Genomic DNA, 24,286 nt, shown 5'->3' with positions numbered 1-24,286 from the left:
AGTTGTTTTATAATAAAAATAAACAGGTAAAGACAATAGAGGGGCTTGTAACTTAGCTCTGTTGATAAAATGCCTGGCTGTCATTAATAAGGTCCTTGGCTCAATGATGAACACCACAAAATCTGAGTGTGATGATACATGCCTGTACAACTAGCCTTGGAAGGTAGAGATAGGAGGGCCTCAGAATTTCAGGGTGACCTCACAAATCTGAAATCAGTCTGGGATATGTGAGACCTTGTCTCAAAACACATCAGAAACAAAATGACAATGAGGATTAAAGAAAAAGAAGAGGAAAAGATGTGGATAGAGGCCAGTAAACTTAGAACTGAGCCATTGAGGAGGGGTAAAGAGACTTTAAAAAATTATTGTGGAAAGTGAAGGAGAGGTTCAAGTTGAGAACAGTAAGGAGCTGGATTGGGGAGAATCATATAGGGATAGGGAATATAAACTGATGCTATGTTTGCTTGAAGAATGCCATAAGGAAGCTTTTTACAGTACCTTGACAGGGAGCATGAATGTATCAACTCTTAACAGTATGTTTGCCTACACAAGATAATACCTGTCAGCATTGCAGCATGAATAGGGAAAACATTCATAAGGCCCCATCTGTAGTTATATTCTGGGGAGTCTATGGCTGCTGAAGGAAAGAGAGTTCAGTGTGTTATGTGTTGTATTGGCTGGTTTTGTGTGTCAACTTGACACAGCTGGAGTTTTCACAGAGAAAGGAGCTTCAGTTGGGGAAGTGCCTCCATGAGATCCAGCTGTAAGGCATTTTCTCAATTAGTGATCAAGGGGGAAAGGACCCCTGTGGTTGGGACCATCTCTGGAATGGCAGTCTTGGGTTTTATAAGAAAGTAAGCTGAGCAATCCAGGGGAAGCAAGCCAGTAAGTTACATCCCTCCATGGCCTCTGCATCAGCTCCTGCTGCCTAACCTGCTTGAGTTTCAATCCTGACTTCCTTTGGTGATGAACAGCAGTATGGAAGTATAAGCCGAATAAACCCTTTCCTCCCCAACTTGCTTCTTGGTCATGATGTTTGTGCAGGAATAGAAACCGTGACTAAGACAAATTGGTACCAGCATAGTGGGGTATTCCTGTGACAGCCTGACCATGTTTTGGGTAGGACTGTGGAAGGAATTTGGAACTTTGCGGCAGAAGATCCATTCGGTGTTAAGGGCTCTGTCGAATGTTGTGTAGGAGCTTGGAAGATAATTTTGAGAACAGTGCAGAAGATGGAGGCCTGGCTTGTAAAATTTCATAGGGAAGATTAAAGACTCTTTTTAGGGCCATTGCTATTTTGATTGTGACTATTCTGTGGTTCTGGTTAGCTGGGGCTGAAGAATTATCTTGGTTAACAAGATAACAGAACTGCTAAAGCAAAACCTTTACATTAATGGGACTATTGATGCTGGTTAGCTGGAGCTAAGAAATTAGTGGTAATTAAGAAGAGACCAGCATCATTGTGGTGAAATCTTCTGGGGAGTGTTTTCTGAGAGCACAGAGGCTGTGTTCCAGAGATAACCAAGGTTATACCTTGTGCTGCAGCAGGACTTCGTAATGTGTAAGAGTGACCCAGGTGGTGCTGGTTTTGAAGGCATGAAGGGGTCACGAAGAGCAGCTGAAGCTTGACATTGTGAGAGGCCATGGAAGGCCATTGGTGAAGGTGCAGCCTCAGTTGCAATTGATGGCCCAGGACTGAAGAGGTCATGAAGTATTTTGGAGATGCCAGTACCATGAGATGACCACCGAGAACAGCAGCAGCAGTGGAGTACAGGTAGCTGGAGCATAGAGAGCAAGCTGTGTGATACAAAGGGTAGACCTGGAGGAGCCCAGAAGATCATGAGTTGAATCCCAGACATTGGATGGTTGGATTTTAATTTTTACTTTTGATTGTGACCTTGCCCTGATATTTTCCCCCGTGAAGGAAGAAAATATTTTAGTGAAGCCCACAGTTAAGAGTCTTTGAATTTTAAAAGGTATTGAACATATTAAAGGGATTGAACTTTTAATATGTAAAGACCGTGGGACTTTTAAAGTTATTTAGATCTTTGGGATGAATAAGAAAGTAAGGTTTGAGGCTTAATAGTGATGTGTTTGTCAAGTTGACAAGGTGTCAATTGTATTGGCTGGTTTTGTGTTTCAACTTGAAACAAGCTGGAGTTATCACAGAGAAAGGAGCTTCAGTTGGGAAAGTGCCTCTATGAGATCCAGCTGTAAGGCATTTTTCTCAATTAGTGATCAAGTGGGAAGGGTCACTTGTGGGTGGGACCATCCCTGGGCTGGGAGTCTTAGGTTCTGTAAGAAAGCAAGCTGAGCAAGCCAGGGGAAGCAGACCAGTAAGTAACATCCCTCCATGGCCTCTATATCAGCTCCTGCTACCTAACCTGCTTAAGTTCCCGTCCTGACTTCCCTTGGTGATGAACAGCAGTGTGGAAGTATAAGCTGAATAAACCCTTTCCTCCCCAACTTGCTTCTTGGTCATGATGTTTGTGCAGGAGTAGAAAAGCTGACTAAGAAATACACACACACACACACACACACACACACACACACACATGAAGAGATATACAGAGAAGTTAAGTAAATGGCAGGGTTTTAGAGGAGTGTTTGCAATTAGGCACCTCCATGGCCAGTCCTTGGAACCTGGAGGACAATCAAGCACCTCCATGATCAACCCAACAGATCTGGTGAGAAGGCACATCATCCCTAGATGCAAATAGGCAACATTGTAGTCTCACTATCGTGTCCTCCTGCACATGCACCACATCCATGATAAAAACCTGTGCTTCTCTTCTCTTTCCCTTCTTCCCTTCCTACACTGAGAGGCAACCTCTGTACTCTCCTACTCCTCTCTTTTAATAAACTTCCCATGTGATAACTGTCACATGGTGTGTGACTAGATTTTGCCACTTAGATCCAACAAGGGACATTTGAGAGTGAGTGCACAGAAAATTTGGGAGTTAGGGAGGGAGGGGTGAACATGATGAAATACATTGCACTAGTACATGTAAATATATAAAACAATTGAAAAATATACTAGTTTAAACAAACACTATTTGGTAACTTGGAGGAAGTCAGTTATTTTCTATAATCTCCGTCTTCATTTCCCTCTGTTTATACCTAACCCTGTTAAGTCATGTCATCAAATATACATAGACTATGCAGACAGGATGTCTTCAGCATAAATTTTGATAATACACATTGCACCATCATGCGTCTCATCTTTATTTAAAACACAGTCTGTAATGATTCTGGGTAAAATTATACTGGACATGACCTAACATAATGATCCAGTTCCTTTCTAGTATCCCCAGAACCAAACTCAGTGGAAGTAGGATGGTTCAGATCATCTGAAGAAGTAGGAGTATTTTGGAAATGCTCACACTATTAGTTTAAGATAGTGCAAACACTGGATTTTTTTTCTAGAAAATGAGTAGAAAGTTGAAAGTATACACTTTAATGCTAGAAAAAGATACTTTTTTTTTTTTATTTTTTTAATGATGAGTCCTGAGGACATTAGAGAACCATCATATTCTTTTGAGGAAACTATCTTTTTAAGTTTTTAGTTTGTATGCACATTGTGTGGAAATGTATGTGGATGTCTGAAGACAACTTGCTTGAGTGGATTCAAATCTTCCAACAAGTGGATCCTGGGAATTAACTCTAGTTGCAGAACAAGGATCTCCACCTGTTGAGCTATCTTTTTGGCCCAGCAACATTATCTGTTTGCCTCCAGTCATTCTGTGTCTCTTATCAATGCATTTACTTATTAAAGGTTTAGTCTCATCACCTGCATCACTGATGTAACTCAGAAACAGTTCCTGTCTTCTGGGATTGATGGCATTGTTCTTCTGTATTTTTCTAGTTTCTTGGCATATATCTGGTCTGAGTTTCTGATTCTTTTGAGAAGGATCTGGACTTCAGGAAAGTCATTAATTCACCTGTTTTCATGGGAACAAATGAAAGAACCTTTCATTCAAGTGGTATATAATATCAACAGAGGACTTGGGATGCCATCCATTCTGAGTATGTCAGGAGGGGCATTATAGAACACTTAGGATAGAATTCCTGGGTGCTCTGGAATAGAATGACATGTATAGTTGTATAGACATGTTTGGAAAACACATGTGTATATGAGGTCTAGGGAGGTGGTTCAAACAAGACAGTGCTGGTTGTGCAACAAGAAGGTCCTGAGTTTAATCCTCAGGAGATTATATGTATATACATATAATCTTAGCACTAGAAAGGCAGAAATAGGCAAATATGCAGCTCCCAGGTGCTTGTTGGATAGTCTCGTTGAGTTGGTAAGCCACTAGGGTACTTAGATACTGTGGAAAAAAAAAGGAGCGATGAGAGAGTTAAAGAGTGACACACATACTTCAGAGAGAAACAAAGGAAGGGAGGAGGGAAAGCAGGCAGAAAGACTGCTAACAAAGGTCTGATTCCAGCACACCCATACTGAAGTGATTCTGAGAGTCCATTATACATGCTTTGGACACTTGAATCTTCTGAGAAACAACAGAAAGTCTCTGAAGGCTAGTGTATTGTCCCTTTAACCAGATTGTTTCTGCCTCTATGACTCAGCCTTTGCTTATGAGCTAAAAGTATGTGTGCTAGGAATTAAAGTAAGATGTGCATCAGGGATCCTGGTGTACAGAATGTGTAGAACAAAGGGAGTATCTCAGCAAGAACAGCTGCCTTTCCTCAATGCCTACATGTCAACCTCTAAGTTCCATGTTATGTATTTGCATCAACTTAGTGCAACGTTTCCATATTTGGAGACCATCCCTTTTAAATCTGCAAATTTGTTTGCAGAAACAGCTGTCACTGTTCAGATTTTATATACGGAGTAGAAAGTGATGCCTAGATAGTAAATATGGTGTATACTAAGGTATATCATATTAGGATAAATGTTTATAAACATGAGTTAACATGTATAAATTAACTATATCACCTAATCAAAGATCAATAGAAATGTTTGAGTACAAAACAATTATGCTTATCTTTAAAAAATTATATTTACATTTATATCCACTTAAAAACACCGCTCAACAAGAATGGCTGGTTAGGATTTGAATTGTTCTCCAAATATCAAATCTTTTGGGAAGCTAATATAGGTCAGGCTATGTATGCAGTGAAGTGTATCATTTTCTGTGAAGGAATTGCGAAGGTTTGTCTAAGAATATTTCAGACAAATATTGAAATTCTGCTGTTTTGCTATTTACTTTAAAACTCATTCTTGTTATCCTTGCATCTCAATTTGCCCCATGTTGTTCTGTTGAGAAAATTGAGATAAATTTTTCTGTAGGCTAAAATTAATTTGCCAATGTAGCCTTTCCCCAAAGGCTGAGGACTTTGATTTTTTTTTATGATCATTGAGTAACCTTTCCAATGTTCATGTTAATTTTAATACAACTGGGGGGTAAGGCTCATAAATCTTTAAAGCACTAGTATTAACTTTATAAAACTTTAGAGCATTTATATCTGCCATCTAGGAATATCTGAATCATTATATTTCAACCTTGTTTTTCCTAGTTGTGTATGGGGCATACTCTTACTTTATCTCAAAGCCTTATTGTATATGATCCATGAAAGACTGATGCTTACATTTCTGCTTTTTGTGTCTGTGTGCATTCCAATAATGTTGTGTAGGAGTTATATATGATTTGGATGTCCTTACTTTGTTTGAGTGACAGGCCAAGAATTTTATAAACCACTCCTACCTCCAAGTCAACTAGCTGGCTCCTTTAGGAATTTATTGGTCAGACTGTTAAATATATTTACACACTCAAAATAAATTTGTTGATACAAAGCACTGAAAGTAGAACAGGATCTATTTTCTTTTTTTCTACATACAGCCTATCAGTTAGACCAGCACTATTAGTTGAAGATGCTTTCTTCTTTCCATTGTATATTTTTGGCTTCTGTGTCAAATAGTCCATAAGTATGTGGTTTTATTTCTGGGTCTTCAATTCTATTTCATTGATTAACTTGTCTGTCTCTGTACTAATACCATGCAGTTGTTTTTATCACTATTGTTCTGTAGTATGGCTAAGGTCTGGGATGGTGATTCCCTCAACACATATATAGCAGTAGACTGCCAGGTCTTGACTCAGTGAGAGAAGATGTACCTAACCCTCAAGTGACTTGAGGCCCCAGGGAGTTGGGAGGTCTTCTGGGGTGGGGTTAGGGGATAGGGGCCTCCTCTTGAAGAAGACAGGGTGGGGAGGAGTTATGGGATGTGGAACAGTCAGAGGGCAGACTAGGAGGTGGATAAAAAAATGGACTGTAAAAAAAAGATTAAAGAATAAGAAGAAAGAAGTGGAGCAGGACACTCTTCCTTGTAGAACCTCCTGGCACAGTGAGATGGTCAAAGAACACATCCAAACCAGCTTTGCATGTGATTCAAGGATGATCCAGTAACTGCTTAGAGAAATTGGTGTTACAGTTTCTCTGAGTTTCTTGGCTATTTATAAATAGCTGGTTGTAAAACTTCCCATATGTTTTGAATAAACTTGAAAAATAATATGTCAGACAGCACTCCATTGCAAGTTGTACTCACCCTCCTGCTGACACCTTCACTTTGACAGGATAACAGATGATTTTAGAGGTAACTGTAGCTGTTCAGAAAAGCATCAAAAAAAATGTGTGATTCACAAGGTTAGATCTCTTGCCCAGGGTTGTCCTAGGACAAAAGATTTGTGCTATAAGGTTTTACTATCTATAAATAATATTTTTATTAACTCAAATAGTTTTTTTAAGATTTAATTTTATTTGTCTTTACCTATATAATGAGTCTATACCACCTGGGTTCAGTGCCCATACAGGCCAAAAGAGGGCATTAGACCCCAGAGTTTGAATTAGAGGAGTCTATAAGCTTCCCCCTGAGGGTGCTAGGTACTGAAATCCTCTCTTTAGGATAGTGCAGTAAGTGCTCTTAACTGCCAAGGGAGCTCTGCAACCTGCAAATGTAGGTTTTAATACATCAAGCACAAATGCATTTTTCCAGTTATTTTTTTAATGCTGCTCCTCTGTTATGAAATAGAGGAAGTATCTAGAAAGTTGGTTGCTTTGCATTTTATCATATACCAAACTATGATAATTGGGCTTTGAGGTGTAGGAGCTCTGAGTTTTATGATTATATTATGTTAATTTCTTAACAGAAAAATCAAAATTTGTTATAAATAAAGTTTATATTACATATTTATAACAATCTCCCATCACTCTGAGGAAATAATTATACTAGTAGTTAACATTCTTTCTATGCTAAAGATTTAATACCCAGTCGGATGTTTCAGTTTGATTTCTATTGAACTTTTAACTGTTTGAAACAAGAAGAGTAATGGAATGATAAAAATATTATGACTAAATGATTGGAACTGGTTTTTAATCCATAGTTGACAAAATCAAATTTCCTTGTATTAGTTAATTTCCTTGTTGCTGTGATGAAATACCTGATAAAAGCATTTAAAGAATGGAAGCATTTGTTTGGGCTTATATGTCAAGGAGATGGTCCATCTTGGGATTGGAGGGACAGTCATGGTAGCAGGAGCATGAGGCAGCTGACCACATGGCAGCACAGTCAGGAAGCAGAGATCAATAATGCTGGTGCTCAGCTCACTTTCACTGTTTAGTCAGTCTTCAACTCATAAAATGGAAATTCTCACAATTCTCTAGCATGTCTAGAGATATGTAACCTAACTTAAAGTACTAGCCGGGCCTGGTGGCACACACCTTTAATTCCAGCACTTGGTAGGCAGAGGCAGGCAGGTTTCTGAGTTCGTGGCCAGCCTGGTCTACAGAGTGAGTTGTAGAACAGCCAGGGCTATATGGAGAAACCCTGTCTTGAAAAAACAAACAAACAAAAATCAAAAAACAAACAAAGAAAAAAAATAAAGTACTATCTAGTTGTCAAGAAGATTAACCAAGATACATACCATGAATACCCCTATAGGCAAAGACTTTATACATAAGACAAAACATTAAAGTTGTACATAAAGAATAACCATTAAGCCAAAGATTAAATTTTGCAATTTTTTTAGCTATGAGTTGTTCTTTCAACAAAATATAACATGACTTTAAAATTATATACTTGTTTTTCACTTTCTAGTCCCAGTCAATAAACATGTTTTTAGAAAAGTCAAGTGTAGGCTAGTTTCTATTTTTTTTTAAATTGCTTTTCTGGTAAATAATTCATTCTCACATTCTTCACCTATCATATATATGTATGTATATATATGCCTTTATAATTTATTTTAAATTGTATATGTGAATATTTAAACAAGAATATACACATATGTACACAGAATACAATATCCTTATAACATTTGAGTTATTGCATCTAAAACAGCACATGGTTCTTACTAGTATTTACGATTATCATGCTCTAAATGTAAGTGTTATTTTTTTGTTTCCAAACTAGAGAATATTACATCACCATGGTTAAATGGGTGAGCAACACCAGGACAGTGGTCAGGTGGTTGAATCGGCCTCAGAACATCTCCATCCTCACAGTCTGTGAATCTACCACCGGGGCATGCAGTAGGGTGAGTTTAATTAATTTCCATCCTTTTTGTAAGGTAAAATGGTTAGGAGTCATTGCTTTGGAAGTCAGGTTTCTCAGGGTTTCATACAAAACCAATAGTAGGAAAAGAAATAAGTACTTAATGTGTATACTTTTGTGGCTGAGGAAGGGTCTCAGAGTATGAGCCATTTTCCACACTGCCTTAAGTACCTGAGGTCTAAATAAATTCCAGGAAAGCATGGTTGACACCTTGAAACCTAGCATTTGGGAGGTGGAGAAAGGCCAGGAGAAGAGCAGATTGGCTAGGTGTTCTGGGCTCCAGGTTCTTCAAGAGACCCTGCCTCAATAAGTAACATTAGAACAAGTAAGATACTTAATATCAACTTTTGGCTTCTATGTGCATATGTAAATATAGATATGTGAACACGCACACATACATACCACACACATATACACATAAAATATTTTGAAAAGTGCACACGTAGCTCTATACCGTTAAATATTTCAAGTTTTGAAGGCAGTGATGTCAAGAATAATTAAAGGAGATCACAGTCATCTCTTAAAGAAATGAATAGATATATTTCCACTGCACATAGGTTGTTTAAAACTTATGTAATTCTTTTCAGTTGAGAATTTCTGTCCATATTTTGTCTTTGGGTTAATGTTATTGGAAGTATAATTCATACGAGCTCTGTGGTGGTGTTTCCATACCTATAGTATGTAAAAGTAGACAAAAAAAGGCTCTTGTTCTAGATATTGCACCAATGAGTTGATTTACATTTCTAAAATTACTTTCTATAAACTGTGCAATAACTTAAATTACATCACATTTTCTTGAAAAAGAAGATGGATCAATAATGGGTTCTCAAATTATGTAATAAGGAAAGCATTTCAGTTTATCCTTTCCTCTGTAAACCACTAAAAATTATATAAAACAACTGTTTTCAGGTATAGGAAAATAGAAGAACTTCCACACTGGGCAAGTTCTCGAGTGACAAGCTGCATCTTTTGCATTGTATTGGTAGAGAAGATGGGGCATGGATGTGGAACTCAAGTGAACCATGACTGTCTCACTCATCTGTGGGTTCAGTGAGAATCAGTTGTGTCTAGCAAGCCCAAGCTCACAATTTGGGATGTCTAGAAAAAAACACCACTGATCTATGAGAAAATATCATAGTCTTTGGCTCAGTATTTAGACATTGATTTACCTAACAGAAGAAAGTTTACCTTTTTAAAGTTAAATAAAATTAAATTTCAATAGAGAATTTTCAACAATGCATAATTTATAAAAAAGCAAAATATTCTATATGTTTGGAGAATTATAAGCTCATTTTCTCCCTCGGAACAAGTCTTTAGGAATATACCCAAGCAGAACAATGTTGGGGACAGCAGGATTTATGCAAACTATTAGAGAGATATTTAGTAATTAACCCCTTTGAGGAACATGCAGATGAAAATCTTTGGTAGTGAAATACAAAGAAAAAATCAAAAATGAAATTTTTGTAATGAAAATATGTAATATTTCAAGTGAAAATTAACTGTGTCTAAGCATATTAAACACTGTTGAAAAACACAAAAATACAAACAAATGTGAATTTCTGAAATAAAAAATACATTTTCAATGTATAATCAATCACTGTGTGCAAATCACAGAAGCAAGAGTTTGAAACAGCTGGTTAGTCACAGCATATCCAAAGTCCAGAACCCAGCGAATGAATACCTGTGCACTTACTAGCTTCTCTCCTTAATCCTTACATCAAACTGTAATTGTATGTATGACAATGCAAATTGATATACCTATTAAATTATATGTAGAAAATTTTATGATAAAGATAATAGAGTAGTAAACACTGAAAACAAAATGATATAATATTCCTCTTGTATAAATCTGTACAATGTGTTCAACATGTTCAAGTGTTTGGTAAATTCAAAACAATATAAAGATAAACAATAATTCAAAAGCTCATAATCAACTTATTAAAAATCAAAGACTTAGTGGAAATATTGATAATATCATCAGAGAAAACAACATTAATATAACAGGACATAATTAAGACAATAATTGTCCATTGTCAGACACAGCATAAACTAGAAAAGAACAGATTGAGAGATCTCAGACTGACATGCAGCCATTGTCAAAATTACTCAGGTTTGATTTTTCTGAAAGTGGGTGGGTTGCATAACCACATAGGAAATGTATTATTTTATTTGATCAAACTAGAGCAATGTAATTAAGCCAGTGATTAATAGTTATTTTGTCATAAACTGTCCACTGCTCAGGAATATCTGATCATTTAAATATTTGTACATCTAAAAGTAAAGTAATGCTTTGAAATTCTTAACAAGCTGGAATCACAGGGAAGGAAATATATACAATTCCAATTAATGCCTTTGGTTATATCTGTATCTGTATCTATGCTATAGTAGCCTAAATACCAGTAAAGTTACAAAATATTTTAACAACAAGACATGAAATAATAGATAGTTTGAAAATATGTCATTGAACAACAAAGTGTATAATCCTTTTGTCTTCAGGATTTTGAGCCTTAGCTTTTAATGGCCAAGCTGTCTTCCAGCCCAATGCTGAAAGACTGGTCACCAGCCTCAAATAGAGCAAAGAAGAGCTAGAGAGATGGATCAGGGTTTTCGGATGCTTGCTGCTTTTGTAGAGGATCCCAATTCTGTTGCCTGCACCCACATCAGGCTGTTGGTAACCACCTATAACTCAAACTCCAGGGAATTCAGTAAGTTTTCTGTTCTCCCCAGGAACCTGCATGGACATGGTCCACATACAGATAAGCAGGCATAAACACATAAACAAATACATATAAAATAAATACAAAAATATAAAGAGTCAACCATTTTAAAAATTAGGAGATACAATTATAAATATGTGGTAAATCATCAAATATTTGGAAATTAAAAAAAAAAAGTAAAAGTAAAGGCAAGCACACTCCTGACTAAAAGTGTGATATAGAACATGGATGTAATCCAGCACTTACAAAGTTGTCAGGGATAGTAGAAGCTTGAGAATAAACTCAACTCAAAGTGAGACACTGTCTCCACAGTCGACAGAAAAGAAAATTCCAAATGTCCTTAAATAGATAAGTTAATAAAAAAAAGGTAGACTCCAGAATAATATGTGAATTAAAGAGATAAACAGAAAAGAAGCTGAAACCTATGATAAACTCTACTATAATGAATTGAAAGGAAGAGAAATATATTACTTAATATATACTTATGAACTTTAATGCCCATTCAGTCCTTTTTCAATTCTCTTGCTTCCATCAAATACTTTGAGGAAAACAAACAAACAAAAAAATACATCTTGAGTGAGAAAGGGCCCCCATATTCCAGTGTATATCTCAGCCCTGTGGACATCTTGGCTTTAGTGAACTCATAGATGGAATGAATATGTGTGTGTGTATTTTTGACTGTATATGGGAATGTGTATGTGAGTGAAGGCCCATGAAAGACAGAAAGACAGAAAGACAGAAGCAGGTGAGTGATATACAAGATATGGAGAAGCTTTCAGGTCATTGTAAGCTGCCATATAGGTACAGGTAATCAAAGTCAACACTTCACTGAAAGCCCCATGAGAACAAATTCCCAAGAATAAAGAGTGAAAGATAGTTCTAGGTATTAATTCTGTGTACATAAAAACCAGCGGATCTCTACAATGACACATATCCATCCATATTTTAAAATATTTTTAAATATTGAAATCTTTCCAAAAATATTTAAAAGAAGAGAAAACATTAATAATGAAACAAACAAAAAATTTAAGCAAATTGTAAATATACCTAAAGAATAAATTTTCTAATTCTGGCCTTAACTGTTCTGTAAGTTTAATTTGTTTCAAGAAGAAGAATTTGAAAATGAAGCAAAATATATTTCTATTGTAATTGTACTGGCTAGTTTTGTGTCAACTTGATACAGCTGGAGTTATCACAGAAAAAGGAGCTTCAGTTGAGGAAATGCCTCCATGAGATCCAGCTGTGGGGCATTTTCTCAATTAGTGATAAAGTGGGGAGGTTCCCTTGTGGATGGTACCATCTCTGGGCTGGTAGTCTTGGGTTCTATAAGAAAGCAAGCTGAGCAAGCCAGGGGAAGCAGACCAGTAAGTAACATCCCTCCATGGCCTCTGCTCAGCTCCTGCTTCCTGACCTGCCTGAGTTCCAGTCCTGACATCCTTTGGTGATCAACAACAATGTGGAAAGTGTAAGCAGAATAAACCCTTTCATCCCCAACTTGCTTCTTGGTCATGATGTTTGTGCAGGAATAGACACCCTGACTAAGGCAGTAATAATAGTATGATGAAGGTAAACTAAGATGTATTAAAACATTTAAATATTAACTATGCCATGATAAATTTAAACATCTCAATATTTAGTGCCACAACATTATAAAAGACATTTTAAAAATGTTCAGTAAGTGTTGAATTGAAAGACTTAATAATATTAAATGATCAGTTCTATTCCAATTTCACCATAATCCATGTTAAAGTTCCTTTAGTCCCTCCTTGCTAGATGGTTTTAGAAAGGATTTTATGTGTTCTTTGCTGACTTCACTAAATCATGGAGGAAGGCCTTGAACTTCTAGATGTTCTTGAACTGACTGCCTGAGTGCTGGGTGGGTGGTGTGCATCATCATACCTAGTTTTCTCAGATTTGCCTTCAGTAAAATAAAAGTTTATTTAAAAATATAATGTGTCCTGCAAGATGTTATAAAAGGGTAAGGAGTCTGCTGCCAAAGTTAAAATGGGAGTTTGTTCCCAGGATCTATATGGTTGAAGGAGAAAAATCACTCAGGAGTTTTGTCTTTTGATCTCCACATACCTGTTACACATGGGCTAGCACACACACACACACACACACACACACACACAGAAAAAGAGAGACAGAGAGAGAGAGAGAGAGCCCACCTCAAGAAAAAGGTAAAATAAATTTATTGGGAAATCTATACATGTAAATAATTCATACTATTCCTACAAATAAGAAAGTTAGATGCATTGTACAAATGACTGCAAAAGCAACTAGAATCCCTGTACTCATACTAAAGAAAGGTGAGCCTAAGAGACTGGCAAGCTATCGGGTGAAGCACATGGTTTACAGAAAATGGGTCATCATTTATTGTGTCAGTTGATACATACTCTACAGGGGAAATGAAACAATTTTTAACCAGATAGAAAGAAACTATTTGTCAACTATTTCATAATGATCTAATGTCATTTTAAGATGAACCACATTCTTAAACCCGATGTGACATAATGTCAAATTTCTCGAGGAGATTATGGACTATAACTGAGGTTGTGTTTTCAATATGAGATCGTCCCCATAGGCTCATATGTCTGAACTTTGTTCCCAGTTGGCAGTAGTGTGTGAAAGCTTTAGTAGGCTGAGGACTGATAGCCTGATTTCTGTTTAATCTCTGCCCCCTGTGTATGAATGAAATGAGATCAGGCTGTGCCCTGTCCCTGCCCCTGCCCCGGCACCATGCCTTGCCTGCTACAATGGATTATATCCCTCAGACTATAATCCGCAATGAACTATTTATTAAGATAAATTTCCTCTTGTCAGATCTTTATTTAGTCAAAGCAGCAGAAAAAATAATACAATTCTATTCTCCTAAATAAGCCAAATAATCACCAATTGTAGAAAAATAGGGAAATCCATTAAAATCAGAAATTCATCAGGAATTGAAATATGAAATATGAAAATGGCTAACAAAACCACAGCTGATAAAACTGTGTTCTTAAAGGTATCGCACACAAATAAATGCCGCAATAAATACAATGTACCAGTCCAAATGTCACAATTGTGTGAAATTTGTTTGTCCTTGCTATGCATTAGAAAAACGTAGACTAAATTCTTGAGATATTAGTACATAGGAGAATGAGTAAGTTAAAAGAGAAACTCAAAACCAAACAGAATTTGTGAATGAGGGACAAAACATTAAGATTTTTTATTCTTTGCAGCTAAAACTGAAAATAATTCAATGCCATTAAAATACATTTTGAAAATCAACTGGAATTAAACAAAAATGTAAACATGGCATGCATAATAACATATTTTATGGAGTACACCCATATGAACTCCTGCTTGGTCATTCCATTAATATTTGAACAAAAGTAAAATCACATTTACAAAATGATTTGCAGAGAAAATACAATATTAGTGATATTTTATTCACAGTGGCTAAAAGATACTGGTAGGAAACAGTCCTTTAACAGGCAATAGATTAAATACTGAGTAATATTAATATATTAGATAGAGTTCCACCCAGCCACTTAAAAAGGAGTAGTTATATGGGTTTGGTACATGTGTCTTTGAGTAAAGTGTTTGCTATGCCCACATAAGGACCTGAATTCAGATCTCTAGAAGCTGTATAAGGCTGGATTCTTCTGTGCAATATAGGTGGTGGAAGCTGGAGAATACCCAGAAACTCACAGTTCAGGCAGCCTGGCATGAACAGTAGCAAGCAAGAGAGAGTGACTTAAATAAGGTGGAAGGCAAGGACTGCTACCTGGATTGTCCTCTGACTTCCAAACATCAGCCATGGCATAGCTACACCAAAAGCACACATACACACACACACACATACACACACACACACACACACACACACACACACACACAGAGGTGCACACACACACAGGTGCACACACACACACCACTTCACTAACACAGAGCCTCATATAAATACATACATATATGTACATACGCACGTGTGTGTGTGTGTGTGTGTGATGCTGGTACAATCAAAACAACAACAACAAAACAACATTAACAAGAGAGGAATACATCTCAAAATGTGTTAAGAAAGAAGCCTGACACCAATAGATGATGCACAGTTTAATTCTCTGGCTTCCTACAACCAGAAAAATCAATCTATAGGAAATAGATTAGGTGACTGTCTTTTTGGAGCCATTGTAGGAGCCTGTAACATGGGAGAATACTAGGTTCTGTATTGTGATGATACATAGATAAATAAAATCATCAGTACTGTTGAAGATAAGTACTCCTGGTCTGTACATTTCATTTCCTGTGAAAATTCTAGAAACACACTTCTTAAATAGTTTTTTTTTTTTTAGAAGAGGAGAATTAAATAAGCAGCAGTTTGTCATGTAATAGCTTGAGTGTGAATTGGATAGACAAAGCTACCATCACTGGCTGGATGAGAGTTATGCTTTTTATATTACATTTGTAGCATTACTAATATCCTCCCAACCATTCTGTCCCATCTGTTATGGATTGGCCAGACTTCCTGGTGTATTTGATAAATTGTTCTAAATGGGTTATTACTCACCTGACAACCTAGTCGTTTTAAACATGATCTGGATAGAAGTGCTAGTGTTCTTCAGTAGAATGCTTGCTTTACATATGAGAAGCAAAACTGGCCCAACCAGAGAATCATGTTACCTCCTCCATGCACGAAAAACCGAAGTATTTTTACTAAGTGAACACTAAAGATAAGTTAACCGGCTCTATGTCCTCATGTCTGCCATTAGGTTTATTTAAAATACTATTGAGACTGTAGTGATTTTATGCTGTGTCTGAGTTTAAAAGTTTCATTTTTTCTGCACATGTAAATTGTATGATGAATGACAATATGTAAGAATTTAGCTCTGGAGTCTTAAGAAAACCAGGGTGACAGTAATGAGCAGTTGTCCTTGTTATTTTATATTTGCTGTAGAAAGAATGGGTATTACTTTAGTGAACATGAAGAATTAAGGAATAATTTCTTTAAATGCTTTCTAATATTTGCAAGGAGCCATATATAGTGAAACATTGAAAATACATGCTTTAAAAAAGAAAGTGATTGGAGCCAGGATCTGCCTTTGGTGGTTATGAGTGCTTGATGTTCTTTTAGAAGACCACTGTTCAGTTCACATCATCCATGTTAGGAGACTCACAACTGTGTAAGGCCAGCTCTAAAGATCTGATGCTTTCTTTTGGACTCTAAAGGCAATGCACCCACACACAGAAAAACATATTTACATATGAATAATGTTTTAAGAGAAATAGATCAATTATAATGCATATTACAATGCATATTTATAATGAACAAGTGATATAAAATATGAAAATAGTATGAACAATTTGAAATGAGCTTTCCCTCATGTAGAGAAGAACCATGTCCAGTACTTTTAGGTTTCTTAATTTGACTCCCTTTTAAAATAAATATTTGTTTGTTTCAACAAACTTGAGCTTTATGTCCTGATAAAACAACATTAATTTTAAAATATTTTATCTACTTAACTTGAGATTAATTGGTCAAATTTGGCTTTTGCAATGATCTTGGCTGTGACCATTTGCAAGATATTTCAAAGGAAAATCAAATCTGACATGTCATAGGTTGTATTATTTTTCTCTAACACTGAATGAGTACTAATGAGAAAAAATGGTTATGATTAAGAGTGAATTAATTAAAAGAATTTGAGATTTTGAACTTTACTGTTGGCTGTTTGCCCAGCTCTGCTGGAGACTTAATATTGTTTCTAGATGATGTCTACAAAGCAAGAAAACAGGGTCTGGTGGCTCACTGAATTTTGAAGGATGCAATAAAACACAACTGGAGAGTGACCTTGCAACTGTACTACGTTGGTAATGCCCTCTTGGGATGTACCCTCTTCAAAATGCTGCTTCTCTACTTTTCAAATCAATATTGCCAATGAGATGTCATGATAAAACAACATTAATTTTAAAATATTTTATCTACTCTCCGAAGAGTAGATCTCTGAGGGGATTTCTCTTGTTGAGAAAGGGTAAAAATCATAAAAAGAAGAGTATAAGAAAGATTGCATGGATGGATGCTCATGTCGATCTCAGATGCTTCATGAGGCAATTGTTCTGTTTCAGAAATATGAGATGACGTCCGACACCTGGCTCTCTAAACAGGTATAGTATACATGTCCTGTGTCACTTGTTGGCCATTATAAACATTTCCATCACAAGATAGTTATATAATTTTCTCTAAAATGTTATCTCCAGGGTTTGGGAGATGGCTCATGGGTTAGATCAGTTACTACTGCAAACTTGAGAACCAGTATGCATTCCCAAAATCCCTGTAAATTTCTGGTGAGTGCTGTGGTCTGCCTGTAAAGAAGGCAGAGACAAGTTTCCACAGGGCAAGCTGGCTAGTTAGACTAGGCAGAGAGGTGTGCTCTGCATTAGATAGAGAGACCTCTTTGGTAGAGAGATTGTCTTTCCTGCAACTGAAACAACTTGGTATGTTCCCATGGGCCTTTACATCATACCCAACACCCTTAGAGAGTCCACAGTAGTTGAAATTGGAAATCATCACAATTCTACTACGTACTGTCATAAGAATCATCTTCTTCATTCTATTATCATTACTCTCCAATATAGAGGGTATTCACATATCCTCTTTTTGTACAGGGAAATAAATTTTCCCCCCAAATTTCTTGTCCAAGACCTTCATTGTTTTCAAGTTTCATCATAATTCATCTGTCAAAGTCACCTCCTCTGCAACCCTAACCAGATATCATCTCCCAATTAAATTATTGTAAAGTCACATGTAATTTTTTATTGATTGGCGATTGATTCCTTGTACATCCTTATCACAGCTTCTTCTCCTCCCAAAATGCTCTCATACAGCCACTCACCGCATATACCTCCCCTCTTCTCCTCTGAAAAAAGGGAGGCTCCTCTGGGTATCACTCCACCCAGGCATGTCACATGTAATTTTTATGTCGTAAAATCTACTATCTCTCTGTTAAGATTAAACAACAGAAAGGATTTTCTCTGTTGCTCCCCATTGAAATAGATGCCTACTGCAATATGTCACACAAGGATACTGCCATCTACATTTCTTGACTGGGGAAGAGAAGATAGAAAGGCTGTTGATAGACTCACAGGTAGATATATAGACAGTGGTAGACATGGATGGAGAGAAATAATTTTTCATGTTCTATATATGTATACACTTATTAATACAAATTTACCCTATTATGCAAGATGAAATAGAAGTATAATTTTAAATTTACAACCAATAATATATTCTCACTCAATTAAGTTAGACACTAAAAAGAAAACCAATAGAAATTAAGAATGTGACATATATTGATGTCTTTTGAATTGCTCTCCTTCACACACAGTTTTCTATAAATTTTCAAGCCATGAAAATTCCTAACAGTTTAACAAGCATGACTATATTAAATCCAAATTTATATTTGCTGCATAGAACTCATTTTTAAACAAAAAAGACACCATGTTATCAATTCTTCAATAAGAAAATGCATTTGGTGGTCTATCAGAGTTGACTTTTTTTCTTTTAGAAGGATTATGAGAATCTTACGGAATGCTTAGGATTTCATAAAATGGAAGAGGCTGGGCACAGTAATTAGTGGAAGCACATTTCTAAGATAATTATGGCTTAAGTAGCAGCACATACTCACTTTCAGGATAGTTGAAATGAAAGTAATGAATTACCATGGTTGGCCTTACTTCCAAAGGGCCTGAAGACAGGTTGGCAAGGGTGTAACACACAGAAGTTTGTAGAGCTAATCAGCTCAGGTCCGGTGTCATTTCCCACTTCTCAGAAACACTGTCGTAAAGGATGTTCTAGGTGTGAAGGCAGAGGGTGAGAGCAGATTTCATGCAGTCATAAGTTTTGAGTTTTCACTGTGCCTTAATAATTTTATTCAAATTTACTTATGTTATTTCTGAGGTTTCAATATATTACATATATTATCTTATATTTTCATGAATATCCACATGACATTGCTGTTAAGAATAGGTTTTCCTTATCCAGAGCATGTTTCAGTGAGGACTATAATCTTATTGCCTCATGTGACACATGTTACATAGAAAGGCTTCGTGCTTACATGAGTCACACACCTGTAAACAGATGCACACATACTCAGTGCATATAAGTGTACAGTGGTATAGGAAACAGGTAGGAAGTAAAAGCAGACAAGACTATGGGGAACAGCAGAATACCAGGCTTTCCTGGGATAATCATGAAGAAGGTGACCTTAGAGCTGAAACATGCAGACATAAGAGGAAGATCTAGATGAAGATAAGAAAACTACAAAGGCCAAGGTGATATAGGAGCAAGCTCTGACTCAGCAAAAGTGTAAGAAGAGAGGTGAAGTTCACAATAGTGAGGTGAGGCCATTTATAAGTCCAGGAGGGCATTTCAAAGTTCTACAACAGGGGCAGAAGAACTGGTTCAGTGGTTAAAGCATACATTCCTCTTGTAAAGGGCCAGAGTTTGATTCTCTGAGTCCATATGGGTGACTCACCTATAACTCCAGCTCCAGGGGAATCCCATACCTCTGGGCTCCATTGAAACACACATATGCACATAAATATAGATAAAATAATAATAATTTAAAACTTGTAAATCTTCCAAAGAAAACCACACCATGTTTAGAAAAATTCTTTAATTAGGCAGAAAGGAATGTGATGTTACATCAAATGTTAGCTCTCTTAATGTACTCATGTGGATGTGAGTGTTTGGAGGTATGTGTATATGTATGTCTGTGTAAATGTATTTATGTTCTTTCTGAGAAGACATACACACACATTCTCACACAAGTGTACCAAATATATATATATCTAAATATATACACATGCAAATATGACTTAATGTTATTTAATATTTAAAAGCTTTGTAATTGTATTAATGTATATCATTGTGGTTTAATTAAAAACTCACCCAAGGTTCACAGAAAGAGTGGGTTGTGTGGATGTTTAAGGAAAAATAAATTAATGACAGGAAATTTAGAATAAATGATCTCTGTAGTTTCTACTTGTGTGGCATTTTACTTCTTATATTTTCAGCATAGTATCAGAAAGGAATCTCCTGATAGTATACTTGCTTGGTAAATGATTTTATAAAAATGTTTCTTAAAGACTTTTATTATTTAAAAACATGTTTTGATGAGCTGGTCTATAGAATTAATTTACCCTCTTTTTAGGTTTGAGAGATAAATTACTGAGTACAAATGCATGCCAAGCTATAAAAGTTCTTGTCTGTAAACATTTCTCATAGGCCTACACTCTAATTTTTGCTGTGTTCATCCCCAATGCATGATACCTCAACATTTTTTCCACTTTTGATATTCATACGCATACTCTGACATTAAATCTACATATTAAAATTCTAAATGCCATGCTTTTCTTTTTTAATAAAAACAACAATGTTTCTATTTTCCAAACTAATTCAAATCAAGCAACAGCCTATGTTTGATGTTGCTTAGAAAGCTGACCCCATAGACATTCTGAGATTCTTCTGTGCCCTTCTCCATTATAGAACGAGGAACCAGTGTTTTCCAGAGATGGAAGCAAGTTCTTCATGACTGTTCCTGTTAAACAAGGTGGAAGAGGAGAATTCCACCACATAGCTATGTTCCTGGTCCAGGTAGGTTCTGGGATTTTTTCTTTAGTTCAGTTTTATTGTCACTGAAAGCTCAATGCTCTTTCCTGGGACTTGTATTTGTGTGCATGTACAGGCATACATGAGCAATGACTTGCCTGTGGAGGTCAGAGGACAACCTCTAGGGTTGCTTGTTCAATTCTGCCTATGCTATGCCAGATGACCCAGGTATTTCCAGAGATTCTCCTGTGTCTGTATCTCATCTCACCAGAGCAGTGCTGGGATTATGGATGCATGATACCAATTCTGCCTTTTGCATGGGTTCTATACATTCAAACTGATGTCCTCATGCTTATGTGACAAGGGCTTCATCAAGCAAACTATCTTTCCCAGTCCCAAATATCCTAGTTCTTGTGGCTAGAAGAGCCTAGAGTGAGTGCCATGAAGTGAAAGGCTCACACTTATTTTTGGGAGATGATGTCATATATTCAAACTGTATCATTACAATATCAATAAAAGGTTGTCGGCCATATGTTCTGTGAATTGAGGATCTTGGCATGCTATGCAGGTATGTATGTATGTATGTATGTATGTTCAAGGTAGGTTTGACCTCACCATATAGTAGACAATGACCATGAACTTTTGATACTCCAACTCTGTCCCTAGATGCCAGAATAATAGGTGTAAGCTAAGATTCAAGTTCATGCAGCTCTGCCTATCAAATCCAGGCTTTATGTTTGCTGAAGAAATACTCTAGTAACTGAGCCTACATCTCCAGCCCTGGGATACAGAACATTGTTTTTATTATTTTGAGGCAGTTTTTCATGATGCAACTCTGGCTGTTCTGGAACTTACCATATAAGCCAGGTCTTGCTCAAGCTCATAAGGTTACACCTATCTCTCTATCTCTTAAGTACTAGTGTTAAAGATGTGTGTCACTACACCCAAGTGGGATGTAGAATGTAACTAAAATACAAGCAAATTTCAAGAACCTGGTGACAATCTAAAAGTTCAGTAAATACATATTTCCTATTTTTGTATATGTAAAACTATCAAGCCATTATGTAGGTTTCAAATGTATGGACTGGCAATATGGCTAAGGTGGTAAAGGAATTCACTGTGTAAACCCGGTGACCTGAGCAAAATCCATTTAAAGGTGGAAGGAAAGACCAGATGCCACAAAAGTGTCACCTGACTTCCATGTGCATGCCATAGAATGTCCAGCCACACATGTACATAATGTATACACAATAATAAATAAGTGAATATTAACTTTTGAATATTCATAACCAAGTAAATCTACTTCAAAATGGAATGGTACAATGCATTTTAAATGCATCTATTCTAGAAAATGCAGTACATATTTTAAAGTAGAAAATAAAATTAATGTGTTCTCAATGACTATGCTGTTTCTTAGAGACCTTTTGAAAAGAGGAAGGAAACATTTTTTTCCTTCTAAATCTCAAAAAAAATTTTAAAAGTCTAAATTATTTTAAAATCATGTTTACTAATATGTGATTTAAATATGTCAAGATTAATGAGTCAATGTAAATTAAATTTCAATAGCGCACATTCAGGAGGAAAGAAGCATCCTTAGAGGTGAACATCCCCCCTACACAGAGAGAGAGCTTTATAATGACAAATAATTGGGAGGAAATCGGATGATTATGAGAGCTTCCCAAGAATGTAGTCAGAAGTATCTCTTTTTATAAATACAAAATACAATATAAATGTGGCATAAAATCCCTCACAAACAGGCTAATTTAAGTTCTTCCCTCTTTCAACTCTTGTGATTATTCTGAAGCTGATATAACCTTCATGAAACTCACAGGAACATCCAAAAAACATACAATGGACATGGCTGGGAAGAGGAATGGGTCTGCAGCAGAGAAGGGGACAAAAGAGTAATGGGGAAGTGGGTAGGATCCAAAAACATGAACTACAAGGGTGAAAATGTCTTGGTGAGCCCTTTGTATATAACTAGCATATATGAATAAACACATTCTTTTAAATAAAGCAGTTATTAACATATATACATTTTACCTACAAAGTTTTACTTTGGACTGACAAATTTTATGGTAGTACATAAAATAAAGCGATAGCCAAGGTTTACATTATTAAGTAATCTGCATAAATGTGACTTTAATTTTAATCAAGGTTGAAATAAAAAAATTAGGACATGTGTAATTTCTACAGCAGGGAAAAAGACTGATTTTCATAGTAGGTTATTAAGTTAGAAAAGTGGAATAGTTAATTATATACCCATGAATAATGCAGTTGCATTTATTTCTAAATAAATGTATGTATTTATATATGAATACATTTCTGGGTCTTTCTGGGTCAAATATTGATTGATTGGCATAGGCAGGTAGAATTGTAAGGCAATATTTTTATTTTCTATGTGAAAACTGGTCATTAGTAAATTAATACATTTATTTCTGCTATGTAAACCTTATGATCATTAGACTAGGGAGATATATTTCCAATAAATTGCATTTTATAAATATCATAGTCAGGGAATTTTACTGAATCTTTATTTTTTTAAGATGTATCTTATTTATTTGTAAGTGTGTATTTTTGTGTGTCTTTGTGTGTGTGTGTCTTTGTGTGTGTGTGTGTTTTTGTGTGTCTCTGTCTGTGTGTATCTGTCTGTGTCTATGTGTCTATGTGTTTATGCCTGTATCTTTGGAGGTCTGAAGAGAATGTTAGATTCTTTAACGCTTGAATTAGAGCTGGTTATGAGCCACCTGACATGGGTGCTCGGACTTAAACCCAGTCATTTTGGAAAAGCATCATGTCCTCCTAACAACTGAGCTATTTCTCAAGTCTTTATTGAATTGTTCAAACCCAGCGCTCTGATATTTAGCTACTCCTTTAAACACTCAAGATAGTGCCACTGATAAACTACCTGCCATGCATGTAAAAGGACCTGAGTTTGAATGTTTGGTACCTACCTACCAGGCAGCCATCAACAGGCACATCTGTAATGTTTGGGGAGATGAAAACAGGAGGCTCTCCAGAGCTTACTGGCTCTCCATTCTAGTCAGTTCAGGAGCTCTGTGTTCAGGAAGAGATCCTGTCTCAAAAGTCAAGGAAAAATTGAATCTCTGGCCTATACACAAATGGAGTCACACGTGCACATGCATATGTATACTCACACCAAAGAAAAACTTCACAAAGAGTCAAGGCTATAAACATGTACATTATATCATGATATTCACATTTTCAAAAGAAGACAGTTTATTTAACTCATTAAGAAAGGAAACCATTTCTAGTATTATGTTGGGCAGATGGTGTGTTCCAAGGACGGGTCTTTTCATATTTAGTTAATAATTTCTCTTTTTCTGGAAGTTTTCCTGTATTTTTGAGGGGTATATATATATATATATATATATATATATATATATATATATATAT

The 24,286-nt window shown here is 36.1% G+C and overlaps 1 protein-coding gene across 4 annotated transcripts in view; it reads left to right on the top strand.

Moving 5' to 3' along the window:
* Dpp10 (dipeptidyl peptidase like 10) overlaps positions 1-24,286 on the top strand; it is a 1,458,922-nt gene that overhangs the window by 1,373,645 nt on the left and 60,991 nt on the right. For all 4 annotated transcript variants that reach the window (XM_021165015.2, XM_021164934.2, XM_029476885.1 and 1 more), the window contains exons 11-13: positions 8,423-8,546; positions 17,386-17,424; positions 20,807-20,914. In XM_021165015.2, coding sequence (XP_021020674.1) covers positions 8,423-8,546; positions 17,386-17,424; positions 20,807-20,914 — 271 coding nt within the window. The remainder of the gene's footprint in view (positions 1-8,422; positions 8,547-17,385; positions 17,425-20,806; positions 20,915-24,286) is intronic.

Source organism: Mus caroli, chromosome 1 (genome assembly GCF_900094665.2).
Source record: "Mus caroli chromosome 1, CAROLI_EIJ_v1.1, whole genome shotgun sequence".
In the NCBI taxonomy this organism is placed as follows: domain Eukaryota; kingdom Metazoa; phylum Chordata; class Mammalia; order Rodentia; family Muridae; genus Mus; species Mus caroli.
Note: the sequence above shows the minus strand (reverse complement) of the source record. Positions and strands in the feature narration are given on the sequence as shown.